This window comes from Onthophagus taurus, chromosome 11, assembly GCF_036711975.1.
Source record: "Onthophagus taurus isolate NC chromosome 11, IU_Otau_3.0, whole genome shotgun sequence".
Lineage (NCBI taxonomy): Eukaryota > Metazoa > Arthropoda > Insecta > Coleoptera > Scarabaeidae > Onthophagus > Onthophagus taurus.
This window is the reverse complement of record NC_091976.1, coordinates 23,259,218-23,273,262: the sequence shown is the minus strand read 5'-3', so window position 1 is coordinate 23,273,262 and position 14,045 is coordinate 23,259,218. Positions and strand designations below refer to the sequence as shown.

General features: G+C 30.5%; 2 protein-coding genes across 3 annotated transcripts in view; one reads left to right on the top strand and one right to left on the bottom strand.

Annotated features, from left to right (window-relative positions):
- LOC111427887 (Inositol 1,4,5-triphosphate kinase 2) overlaps positions 1-6,827 on the bottom strand; it is a 38,406-nt gene extending 31,579 nt beyond the window's left edge. Inside the window, exons 1-2 of one of the 2 annotated variants that reach the window (XM_023063246.2) lie at positions 6,534-6,827; positions 2,711-2,753 (exon numbers count right to left, since the gene is read on the bottom strand). In XM_023063246.2, coding sequence (XP_022919014.2) covers positions 2,711-2,718 — 8 coding nt within the window. In that variant the 5' untranslated portion in view covers positions 2,719-2,753; positions 6,534-6,827. Of the gene's footprint in view, positions 1-2,710; positions 2,754-2,792; positions 2,893-6,533 lie in introns of those variants that run through there. The other variant, XM_023063253.2, reaches the window with a different exon arrangement.
- A 3,426-nt stretch (positions 6,828-10,253) lies between these two features.
- LOC111427903 (serine/threonine-protein kinase PAK mbt) lies at positions 10,254-12,361 on the top strand. The gene is made up of 2 exons (XM_023063264.2): positions 10,254-11,352; positions 11,411-12,361. Exons 1-2 carry the CDS (start codon positions 10,534-10,536, stop codon positions 12,281-12,283), a joined length of 1,692 nt encoding a protein of 563 aa, XP_022919032.1. The 5' UTR covers positions 10,254-10,533; the 3' UTR covers positions 12,284-12,361.
- The last annotated feature ends 1,684 nt before the right edge of the window (positions 12,362-14,045 follow it).

The window sequence follows — 14,045 nt, the reverse complement described above, 5'->3', positions numbered from 1 at the left end:
CTTTTTCCTCATTAGCTACCTCGCGATAAGATTGTTTGGAAAAATACCCTGTCCTATATAGTAATTAGTAATTACGCTAAAAATAACATTTGAAATGTCTCGTACAAAAAAATTGATACTTCGTTAATATTATAGATTATAATTGGTTTAAATTCTATTCAAAAAATTTTAATTTGGTTAGTTTTCTTTGAAAAGTTAGTTTAAAACAGTTTTGTCAACAATCAACAACATTGATAATTTTTATATATGTAATTCACAATATCATTTTCATTGGAATAAGTTGTCCAGGAGTGTAGTGATTTCTAATAAGTGAAAAAACCTAGCTATCCTCTACTTTTTTAAGCTTTTTCGCGTTACTGGAAAGGGTATGATTTGTTGGGGGTCATATCAACAAAATTGAAGACTGTGTTAGAGAAGTACATGGTCTTCTGTACATTTTTATGGTTTCGACCCAAAAGATCTTACTTTGATGTAGCAACATTTTGGTTTGTAGTAGTATAGAATTTTCTCTAGAGTTTTTGGTGCAGCTTGTCATTTTCTACTTCAATGGAATTTCAATGCATTTATCAATTCTCCGCTAAGGGCCACCATAACTCCGTCATTTGACGATATATTAATTTAAAGAATATCAATCGTCAAAGAAGGTATAAAGCCACTCTCAGAAAATTCTGTCAAAAATATCGTATAGCCTAATACCAATTATTGCCATTTGAAGACAAAAGTGGATACGAAGTTGCAGTAACTCAGAACGTTTTGTAGAGATGTTAGATAAGTTCTTGGTGCCTTAAATACAGAAGTTTTCTGGTTATAAGCGATCAACATAGTTCTAGCAGATCACGTGCAATTAACGTCATTAAAATTCTAAAAATTTTCAAAGACGAGGTTTAATCGAGAACAACAGACTTTATAGACCATGGTATAGAGTGGCACGCAACATTGTGGTTGGGGAGAGAAAAAAGAATTGCTCACTATTTCCGAGATTTCAGACTTCTCCTAAACAGAGAGTACTAACTTTTAAATTTGTGAAATATGTTGATCACTGATTTCTTAATATGGTATACAATTGACGCCAACGTAATTCATAAAGCTCGAAATATTGAATTAACTTTTTTGCTTCATAAACATCAAATCAACATAAAATTAACAATGCTTTTAAATTTACCTCAACAATTATCGATTTGTTTCGTATTTTTTCCTAAATACATGAAAATGTATGTTATTTTTTTTCCATTAACATATTTATTTCGTCTATAGACTTTAAACTCCGCGAACATGTCGGACATAAAACGATAAAAGTATTTGAACAACGTTAACTTAAGTGAACACGATAAAAACATCAACTTAAACGTTTATTTTTTACTATTAAAAAAGGATTTTGGTTTCCCAAACGTGTTCAATCATGAAAACAAAATTATTTTTGCATCATTTTTCAAATTTTATCTTCATTCTCTGTAGCAACCTATTTCCAAGGAATAAATCTAATTGACGACATGATAACCCTCTCTCGCGTTATTTCTCATTTCTTTTAAGCTTTGACGTCAATCTTATCTTAACACATTTTGTTGCTCCCGGTGATGTGTGCTTTTCGAAATAATTACACATAAGAATACGCAAAATGATGAGATAAGGAGTATTGCAAAAAAAATAATAAAAAAAGATCAACTTTATTGTTTTGTTGTAGCTTTTAATCTCTTATTTTGAAATTGTAAAATAAAAATAAATTCGAGATCTATAAAAAGACTTTAATTCGCAACAAACGTTGTGAATTAATATAAACGGGGCACGTGATGAATGTTTGGTCTTATATTGATGGTTTATAGAACTCAAATCTATTTATAACGAACTCGTCGCACGTCATCTCTAAGATTTTAAGCTAAAACGCAAATGAATTATTTATTAATACGTGTTTATGTTTTGATTTGTGTATTGAAACGAGACATTACAAACTTTATTTCAAAAAAAATAATTAGTAGTACATCTACAGCGTGATAGGAATTGTACTGATTTTAGACGTAGTTCAAAGATTATTTCTTGGATTTGTAATAAATTAAATATCAACAGAATGAGGTTATTAAAGAAACAATTAATCAATTTTTATGATTTTTTTTTTGGTAATTATTTTATGATAATCGATTAACGGTGGACCATATCAGTCTTTTATAAGACGTTTACCAACTGTAAATATGTATTTAGGCCAATGGTAAGTTTGCAAGGTTACTTTGAATGCAGAGTCAGCGGAACAACTCGTGTATAAGAAGAAACTACAAGAAATTACACCATATTCCACACGTATTATTTATTTCATCTTTATAGAAATTTATATGTAATAAATTTGTTTTAGAATTCCCTGGAAATGATTATAAATTTATTTAGTAAATTCACTTTAAAATAAATTTTTAAATATTAAAATTTTTATTCTGATTTGGATGGAAGTTTGCGGTTGAACAACTCTTAGATAAGTTAATGACGCAAATGGTAATTAGTTGGAGGTGGGTGTGCGTGTGTAATTTAATATTTAGCATGGGCAATAAATTTGAAAATATAATACCATTTTTGTTATTGTAAAACATAGAAAGAAAATGCGAAGTTTTCCCTGAACTAATTTAAAAAGTAATTTCGATCTGAATTTACACGAAAAGTATTCGCACAAATATTTACCGAAAATAACATGGTTTATTTTACTTGGTTATTTTTTCTCCGGTTAACTTACCACTCCATTCCCTATCGATTGGTTGATCGTCAGACCTTGTTACCTAGAAATAATACAAAAAGAAAAAAATTAGGTTACTTACTAAGTTTAGTTGTTGAAATTGATTGAGAAGGAATCCGGGTTAGAAAACCGTACAATTCACAAATCTTTCTAAGTCTGAACTAAATAATTCCCAACTTGCCAACGTTATTTATTAAACAGCTTTCATAAAACAGTCACGAGGGAAAGATAAAAGTGAACAATGGGGTGCCATAAACTTCTCGGTTGCTTCACTTATACTGATTCACAGAATCTTCTCGCTCTGAGAGCATATCGTATGACTTGTATGTAGAATAATAACAGTTTCTCGTTGTTATACCGTTTAGAATACAGTTTTAGTTACACACAACATATGGTATTGCTTTTATAAAATAATTGTTCAAAAAATAATAAGTTACGAGAAACGGTAATGAAATTTAGAACAAAAACGTTTTCATAACATTCCATTCTATTATTATAAGGAGGTTTAAAGGAAAAACTATTTAATTTTTATTTTATATTTATTTATTTATCAATAAATTGAGGATTTTTAAAGTATTTCAACTACAAATCGAGGAATTTAGCATTTCCTATATTTTTACCTTGCTACCTCATATCTTTCTCGTTTATTTTTATTAAAATCTCTATCCAGTTTCCTTCTTCTATTATAAATTTGTGAATCCCCTATCTTTTTGCACAATCTATTTTTCAAATTCCAGTACTATTCAATTTCTGTTTTGTCTCATTTCGATTTTTCTACTTTCTGTGCAGTCTCTTTCATTAATTATCAATTTCTTTTTTATCTTATCAGTCTCTTTGCAGACTCTACCATATTTTCCCAGTTTCTTCTATTATAAATTTCCTTCTTGTCTTTTCAGCCCCAGTTGTCTCTTTCGTCCATTGCTGGTCTCATTCTACTATTAGTATCTATTCATTTTCCTTTATCTATTGCCAGTCTGTTTCCAGACTCCAATTTTCTTCTCTACCGAATATCTTTTATCTCTTTCCAGTCCCTATTAAGACCTCATCTTCTATTCCCTGTTGCTTCTTGTATTGCTAGTCTCTTTCGACTCTCCCTTCATCTGTCCATACTCTTTCTTCTACTACAAGTCTATTTCCAGTATCATATTTGTGACCTTTCTTAGTCTTTTCTTTCTTCCTTAGTATCTGTTCAATCTACATTTTCCATTACAAATAAGTATCCCATCTCTTCCACTTTTCGCAATTGCTTTATTACATTACTGTTTTCTTCCCGTCTTCCTCAGCTCTGTAGTCTCTACAGTTTCTTAAATAATAATTGGAATTAATATAAACGTGTATGTAACATATAAATGAAACACAACCAGAAGGAAGGATACCTTTATACGTTAAGGACAGGAATAACAGAAAGGAAAAATTCCAGTTCCAAAAGTCCCTGCGCTGCTAATTTTTCCTTTCTGTTATTCCTTTCTGTCTTCTTTTTCCGATTTTCTTTCGCTCTATACACTGTTTTTTACTTACAATAAAGGTCACCTTCTTGTTTTTCCATCTTCTCTTGAGTCTCTTTGTTCCACTACCAAGTATCTGTTTCACATTCCCCCCAATCTTGTCTTTCAATTTTAATACTTTCTACTCAGACATTTTCTTCTATTATCAGTCTTGTTCTTGTCTTTTCGCACTCTGGCTCGTCTTCTTATTCTATTATAATCTATTTCCATTCTCCCTACTTTCTACCCAATATCATTTTTTCGCATTCCAGATTCGGTTCAGTCTGACCGAGGAAATAAATACGCAATTTTTAAGTTAGTATTTGAGCTTTGGGTAAATATTCTATATTTATCTACAAAGTTTTGCTGATTTCAGAATTGTTTGCAACCTGTTATACTGTTGTACATAGTGATAAAAAGCTTTCGCAGCTGATATACAAGACTTGGAGGGATGTACGAATTACCACTTTGGAATTTATAACTTATAGTAAGATTGAAATATGTTGCCTTGTGCCTGGTTCGTCATAGAATTTAATTTTATGGAACTTGAGTACCTTGCTCATTGAGGTGGTACTATGTGTAGGTTCTGGACAATCTCTTCATCTCAATCCAGTCTTCACGACAATCAATTTATCTCTTATTTGTTCAGGAATCATAGTTCTCCGTCAATACTCATCCACTCTTTATCACCAAATCTTTCGTTTTGGGCTGGATCCCCTTCCTCTGGTAACCCTTAGCCTTAGGTTTTTAATCACTTCTCTTCAAACGGAAACATCATCATCATCCTTAAGCATCATTTTTTTTCTGGCTTGTTTCTTGCAATACCAGCATAAGCCTGATTTTTCACCTTTGCTGTCATTGTGTCAAGTGATTCGTCATATATATGTCATGTGTCATTGTATCTGTAGTGTTTCTTTCTCCGTTATTGGACTAATAAATCCTTTAATGGCATAATCATCACGTAACATGTTCTACAAGGTTGATCCCAATACAAACTCATACTGCACATGTAATCGTTTTTGTTTTTCTGTTAAAATAAACTTATTACACACTTCAGCTGGTTTCTTATCTGTTTCTAGTGCGTTTATTGTTGATCTGAAATTAATTTTCCAGCTATTTTTGACTCCATTGTCAATGTGTCATTTATATTGCTCTCATTTTTCTTCCCTTTTTGCTTCTTCTATTATTGCTAGTTATAAATTTGAACCCAAACTCTAATTTACGCTAATCGCTTTTCTATCAAACGTATCGTTGTCACCACTCTGTCGTTGTGGTCAGTAAGAATTTCGTGGTCTTTGCCTTGTCTGTGTAATGCTGTTACTTCTTCTTCAAGTTAGCAAAATTGACACCATGATTCGTAGCTCTACTAGCCTAGTTTGGAAGTGCTCTAATTGCTAGATGGGTCATAACTTCCCATAACAAACAAATTTCTCACGGCCCATATTTTTTAAATATTCAGATTTGAGTTCTCTGTAATAATATGTTCAATTTCAAAGTTTATTTTAAATTAATTCAAAATAATGTATTAATTTTATTAATAATTACCTTACCTGTTACATATTTATTTTTCGGATTTACACACATATTTTAATAATTTGCACAATTAGCACACGTTAACTTAATAAATTGATAAGTTATTATCATTACACAAGAAATTCTTAATTTTATAAATATATAAAAAAACTTTCTTGGTCACCTTATTTATCTTCAACTGTAAGTTTCGTGACAGTATATTCAAAAATAAAAAAAATTACAATAATTATCTATTGTTGCGATTGATAATGGGGTCGATTAGTATGCGTAGTAGCAAGTTTGTAACTGTCGCAATCTCATTTAAACGAACGCAGGTGCGTTTCAGTACTTTTAACATTTATGTATCAGTATCATAACTATGTGTACTACTTGCGAATTGCTGGGCGGTTGCAATTATGCGTTATAAATCTCATGCCACGCCACGGCGTGAAAAAGAAACGACCTTTTCGCTTACTCAAATTGCAGAAGGCGAACCAGCTTTGCGCTTTTTAATAAAAGGTTTTCGATGCTAATTGAACGTTGGTTTATATAATTCTACGGTTTTGTGGTGTTTAATTCAATTAATTGAATGAATCTGTTTAATTAGTTGGAAGTATAAATTGTAATTTATATAAAACGTTTTAAAAATAGAAAAACTAAATTATCTATTGACGTACGTTCTTTAAACATTTTATATTATTTAAATTTTTAAATTGAAATCGTTCACTAAGGATATAAACCAATTGCCAACACTTCAACTATCATCATTGAATTAAAAACAATAAATTAAATTGTTAAATTGAATAATAAGACATTTTTTTACTAACAAGATCATTGTAATCCGGTAATCCAATAAGATTCATTCACAAAATAGCGTTCCTGAACGGTTCACCGGACGCAAACACACTTACACACACTTTCTCGTTGTTAATCGGACTGTTGTGTGCAGGAAATTCGTAAAAATAAATAATGGTCAGTAGGATATGCTGCGCGCGCGAGCAAAACGCATGCGCGAAACGTTTTAAAACTTCTTCTTACGTCCGACTTTGATTCTTTTCAAGCTTTCCTCAATTTTTTTTTGTATTTCTCGATGCTATTTATAGACCGTTTTTGCGAGATCTCATTTACAACTGTCGTCATCGCATACTTTCGCGGTTGATCGTCTTTTCACCTCTTCAGTCGCCGGCATTCATTTACGATTTCTTTCTTTGAGATTCTGAGAAATTGTTGGAATAAATCGCACGAAGGCGGCCGCACGAATTCAACCCTGACCTAGTATTATATAATTTGCAATTTTAGAAGTGTACTTGTAGTTTAAGGCTAAATTTTTCTTTTCTGCAAGTTTCATCGAAGCGATTATTTATTTATTTATTAAATTTTTCAATTCGTTATTCTTCTACTGGTCAGGTTTTGAAGTTCCAACTTCCATTCATATCATTTTCCAGTCACAAAGTTTCTTTTGATTCTATTTCTTATTATATTATATCTTCCTTCTTCAACTCCATCGAACTGCCCCATATGAACACACACTGTAACAAATGGGATCCGGTAACTCGTCTTTCTCACTCTCAGGATCCTTAGGGGGGGCCCTTGGAAAAGTAAGGTTATGCGTTATAATTAAGCATAAAAAAAAATTCATTTCTACGTAATCCAAAATGGTCAAATAACTTTTAACATAATAATTGCTGGATAAGTAATCAAGTTAAGATTAATTAAACCAGATTAAACTCAGTTTAAAACTTAAAAAATTAAGACTTTTCAATTTGACATTGACATTTAGGATAGTTTTTCATGTAACGCCATCTATTATTAGTAGCGTGAATTCGTAGATATTAAGACAACCCGAGTCTTATAAGAATTTAATTATTACTTTAAAGCTAATTACATTAACAGGATGGTTATTCTTCGAGCCAGAGGTCCGGTGACTCGTTTTTTTCAGGATCCTTAGAGGGACCCTCGGAAAAGTAAGGTTATGCGTTATAATTAAGCATAAAAACATAAATGCGTACCAAAATTCATTTCTACGTAATCCAAAATCTTCAAATAACTTTTAACTTAATAATTACAGAATAAGTAATCAAGTTAACATTAATTAAATCAGATTAACAGAGCCCGGACAGTTTAGGAAAATTATCCTAAAACGCCTCCCACTCCAGTCTCAATATTCAATCGAAGCGTGCGAAGCTGTCAAATACGTCATACCTTATGTCACGAAATAAATTATAAATTAATTTATTAATTATAAATTTAATAAAACCAAAAATGTATACGTAATAATTCAGTGCGTATTTTTATATTATTTTTATTAATTTATTAATTAATGTTGCATTGCAAGTTCTTCGCTAAGGTACGCTCATCGCTCTTCGAAATTCAATTTTGAAGATGGAGTAACTTAAATGATGTCAAAAGCGACAACAACGTACTTACGTCGTTGCCATGGAATTCGTTTCGTGTAGAGGGGCGCACTTTTCCTAAACTGTCCGGGCTCTGCAGATTAAACTTAATTTAAAACTTAAAAAATTAAGACTTCAATTTGACATTGACATTTAGGGATAGTTTTTCATGTAGCGCCATCTATTATTAATAGCGTGAATTCGTAGATATTGAGATAAAATCTTACAAGAATTTAATTATTACTTTAAAACTAATTACATTAAAAGTGTCCCCATTCTCGATTAATTATCAACATTCAAGGATAATCGTCATAGTTGAGGTACAAACTTATTTTATTGTTCAACAATAAATTTTGACATTTGTATTAATTTTGAAGGTTAATGTCAAATTTGAATCATCTTGTCGATAATTTTTAAGGTTAATGTTTTAATTTAACCTTAAATTGTTATATTAGTTTCAAATCGTTTTATTAAAAACAAACAACGAGTTCATTAACAAATTCAATTTTATTTACATCTTATAAAATTTTGACATTTAAGGTTATGTTGTAATTGTGACATCTCAAACGGTAGAATTTCGTTTGAATTGAAGGAGATAATTTGTTATATCAACATTCAACGATAATCGTCATAGTTGAGGTACAAACTTATTTTATTTTATAACAATAAATTTTGACGTTTGTATTAATTTTGAAAGTTAATGTCAAATCTGAATCATCTTCTCGGTAATTTTTAAGGTTAATGTTTTAATATAATCTTAAATTGTTATTAGTCTCAAATCGTTTTATTAAAAACAAACAACGATTTCATTAATAAATTCAATTTTGTTTACATCTTATGAAATTTTGACATTTAAGGTTATGTTGTAATTTGTTATAGTAAATACGATTAATACGTTAATTTGTTATAGTAAATATGATTTATTTATTATTATTATTATATAGTAAAGCAAACAATATTAATTCTAAGTGAATAACAAATTAATTTTAAAATTTTAAGTTTAATAACGTTATTAGACATTCCAAAGTTAGTTATTAAGATTTCCGTTTGGTGTCGCCACTCGCAGTCCTCTAAATTTATTTAAATCCTTAATTTATTTGCTTTAAAACTAATTACATTAAAAGTGTCCACATTCTCGATTAATTATCACCATTCAAGGATAATCGTCATAGTTGAGGTACAAACTTATTTTATTTCACAACAAATTTTGACATTTGTTATAATTTTAAAGGTTAATGTCAAATCTGAGTCATCTTTTCGATAATTTTTAAGGTTAATGTTTTAATTCAACCTTAAATTATTATTAGGTTCAAATCGTTTTATTAAAAACAAACAACGATTGCATTAATAAATTCAATTTTATTTACATCTTATAAAATTTTAACATTTAAGGTTATGTTGTAATTATGACATCTTAAACGTTAGAATTTTTTGAATAATTGATGAGTTAATTTGTTATAGTAAATACGTTTTATTAATTATTATTGTATAATAAAGCAAATAATATTAATTCTAAGTGAATAATAAATTAATTTTAAAATTTTAAATTTAATAACGTTATTCGACTCCGAAGTTAGTTTTTAAGATTTCCGTTTGGTGTCGCCACTTGCAGCCCTCTAAATTTATTTTGTGTATAATCGTTAATTTATTTGCTCTAAAACTAATTACATTAAAAGTGACCCTGATAGAGATTCTCGATTAATTATCAACATTTAAGGATAACCGTCATAGTTGAGGTACAAACTTATTTTATTTCACAACAAATTTTGACATTTGTAATAATTTTGAAGGTTAGTGTCAAATCTGAATCATATTTTCGATAATTTTTAAGGTTAATGTTTTAATTTAACCTTAAATTAGGTTCAAATCGTTTTATTAAAAACAAATAACGATTTCATTCACAAATTAAATTTTATTTACATCTTATAAAATTTTGACATTTAAGGTTATGTTGTAATTGTGACAGTTTAAACGGTAGAATTTTATTGAATTGTTGAGTTAATTTTTTATAGTAAATACGTTTTATTAATTATTATTGTATAATAAAGCAAATAATATTAATTCTAAGTGAATAACAAATTAATTTTAAAATTTTAAATTTAATAACGTTATTCGACATTCCAAAGTTAGTTTTTAAGATTTCCGTTTGGTGTCGCCAGTTGCCCCATAAATAGCATTAACGAAAATCGTAGCCCCCTAAATTTATTTTGTCGATAATCGCTAATTTAATTCTTCCCAAGTTTTAAATTATTGATTAAACATGCGTTAGCGTTTCGTTTACGTGTATAGAATCGTTTAAAAACGGGATATTGTCATGCCCTTTAATAACAACGCATTAACGAAAAGGTTATGTGTACGTATGCGTATCGCGACAGTTTGTTACGTTGTGTTTTAATGTTTTAAAAATTAAATAGTGAGTGTTTTAAAAGGCGAAATGTTCTCAAAAAAGAAAAAGAAACCTCAGATTTCTTCGCCAACCAATTTTGAGCACCGAGTCCATACTGGTTTTGATAAACGCGAAGGACGTTACACAGGTTTACCATTACAATGGGCCTCAATTGTTGGAAATAATCAGATTTTAAAGAGCACTAATCGCCCACTTCCTTTAGTTGATCCATCTGAAATAACCCCAACTGAAATTCTTGATTTAAAAACTATAGTTCGGGGAGATCACAAATCTGAAAATCGTCTATCTTTAAATCAACAACAAACGAAACAACTAAACTCCAACGGAATCGTTCTTCCTAAAACATCAAATGTTGCTCGATCAAACTCATTACGATCTTCCAGTCCTCCAAGATTACGCAGAGATAACAGACACACCAATGTACCTCCTTCAGTTCCCGAAGAACAAATTCTGCAATACCCATCGATGCGTAGAGATCCCAGCATCAGTAAGCCTCAAGTTGTTAGAGATGGATCCCCTGCAGAACGTTCTATAAGTAACCATGAGATTCAAACTTCCCACATCAACGGAAACGTCCAAGACAACTTTGGTTTTCCCCCAAATAAAGATCCAAACCAAATTTCTCCAGCTGGATCAATGAGTTCTGTTCCCCCCATGGGATTATCACATTTAGGGAATCATTCTCATGCAACCGGTTCACACCAAAGTTTGCAACACGCCGGATATCCACCAAGACCAGATCAAAATCAAAATGTGAAGAATGGTGGTGGGAATGGGGGGAATGTTGCTACTTCTTCAGCTGCTAGTGCTAATAAACATCATGAACAACGACTTACTCATGAACAAGTAAAATATAAATTTTTACTTAATAAAAATGTTTTAATTAAAATGTATTTATTTTTAGTTTCGAGCTGCTTTACAAATGGTTGTATCACCGCGAGATCCTCGAGAAAATCTCGAACAATTCGTAAAAATCGGCGAAGGATCAACAGGAACGGTATGCATTGCTCGAGAATGTAATACGGGTCGACAAGTTGCTGTTAAAAAAATGGATTTACGCAAACAACAAAGAAGAGAACTCCTTTTTAACGAAGTCGTTATAATGCGGGATTATCATCACCCAAACATAGTTGAAATGTTTGATAGTTACTTGGTTAATGATGAATTATGGGTGGTTATGGAATTTTTAGAAGGAGGCGCTTTAACAGATATTGTAACACATTCGAGGATGGACGAAGAACAAATAGCAACGGTTTGCAAGCAATGTTTAAAAGCATTAGCTTATTTACATTCACAAGGGGTGATTCATCGAGATATTAAGTCAGATTCGATTTTATTAGCGCCTGATGGAAGAGTTAAACTTTCAGATTTTGGTTTTTGCGCCCAAGTTTCTCAAGAACTTCCAAAACGAAAATCTTTAGTTGGGACACCGTATTGGATGAGTCCAGAAGTGATTAGTCGACTTCCTTATGGTCCTGAGGTGGATATTTGGTCGTTGGGTATTATGGTGATTGAAATGGTTGATGGAGAACCTCCCTTTTTCAATGAACCACCTTTGCAAGCTATGAGGAGAATCCGAGAGATGCCCCCGCCGAAATTAAAGAATGCTCATAAAGTTTCACCGCGTTTACAAGGATTTTTGGATCGAATGTTAGTGAGGGATCCCGCTCAACGAGCGACAGCCGCCGAATTATTACAACATCCATTTTTGAGATTAGCCGGGCCACCAGCTTTGTTAGTGCCTTTAATGCGTGGTGCGAAACATTCAACTTATTAATTAAATAATTAATTAATTTGTTTTTTTTTTTTAATTTTGAGTCGTTCATTTGTGAATATTAGAATTTTTTAAGTACTTAATCTTTTTTATTAAGAAAAAGGAAAGGAGAATGTAAATATCTTTTTTTTTTTTTACTTTTTTTTTATTAATTAATTATAATAATTAAAGTATGTAAGTGTATTATATTGTTAATTATTGTTTGTTTAACTTGTTTTTTTTTTCTTTTTCTTCAGCTAAATTTTTTTGTAATCATTCTATTTATTTTTTTTTATTAAAAACGTTCATCATCCTTCCAAAAACGAAATAAAAAGTGACCAGTATTAGATAGAAACCGTCCCAAATTGTGTGCCTTTGAAAAACGATTCGTAAAAATATACTCGAAAAAATATTTACTCATTTATTCCATTTATTAAAAAAATCGCTATTTAATAATAAATAACTTGGTAGCTATCTTTGCTTTATAATATTGTTATCGTATGTTATAAAAAATTATTATTACTATTTGACTTTGTAATATGAAGACACTGTTTTTTTGTTTTTAAATTAAAAAATTAATTTAAGATAAATCGGCTGTTGAAAATTTTATATTTAAGACTGATTCGAAATTTAAAATCAATTTGAAATTCTAAAAAATGTCATAAAAAATAGTGGCTTCAATCTTTTTTTATATTTTATACAGCACTTTGTAATTATTGTATACAAATAGGCACAATATACGATTATTTTTCAAAAATGAGGTGCTTATTGGAGTATTTTACCTTGCTCAGATTGAGTATTTTTAGCAATTTCTTATTTAATCGTAAATTTACTTAAACGAAATCCTGGTGAGATTCGAGCATTTTTATACTCACAGTTGAGCTTGGAGCTTCTTATCCCTTTAATGCATAAGCCCAACAAATGGCGAAATTGTACAAACCTGAGTCTCACTCGGGACAATCTGTAATATACAGGTATGGGCCTTTTGTAAAGTATGTAGAAGCTTTTGTTTTGGTCGTGGGCCCGATATGACCCTGTTATCACGAAAAATAATCAGTTTGATTCATAGAAAGTTCCATTTATATTATTCGTTATATTTATACCTGAAAAATATTTGTTCAACAATATCGAGCTCTAACAACCAAGATTTTGATTACACTAATTTGATAGAAAACGATTCAGATGATAGTGTTAGCGATTATGTTTAGTTCGACAGATGATGATAGAGTGAAGATCGGCTATAAAGAGTATTCAAGGGAGTAGAAGAATCGCTCGTTATAACCAAGGTTGCCAAATATGTAATCTAAACTTAGTAAAAAGTAGTCACCCGTGGTTCTTAAACGGCAAAAATAAATATTTTTATCATTTTTTTGTTACTTTATCAAAAATACATACAGTGATACAATAAAGTCTACATACACCCCAGAAAATGATACTATCTCAACTCCTGAAATATAATTCAATGAATTTTTTAAACGAAGGATATTAGAAGTAGTGATCGGCATATGGGCAAATTTTGCAGATAATCGGTATCGGCAATATTTTTCCGACAAATATCGGTATATTTAAGATTAACTGTTTCATACAGGTGTATCTAAATTGATGCGAAAGATTTTAAGGGGTGATTTTTCAACGAAAATTAAGGGTCTTTCGTTATATGAAAGACCCAAAACCACTTTTTTCTCCAAGTTACAGCCCTCTAAAATTAGGGGAAAAAAATTGTTTTTCTTTAATAAATCCACTACGGAGGAATTTGGAAGGATGAAATTTGGCGGATAACTATTAC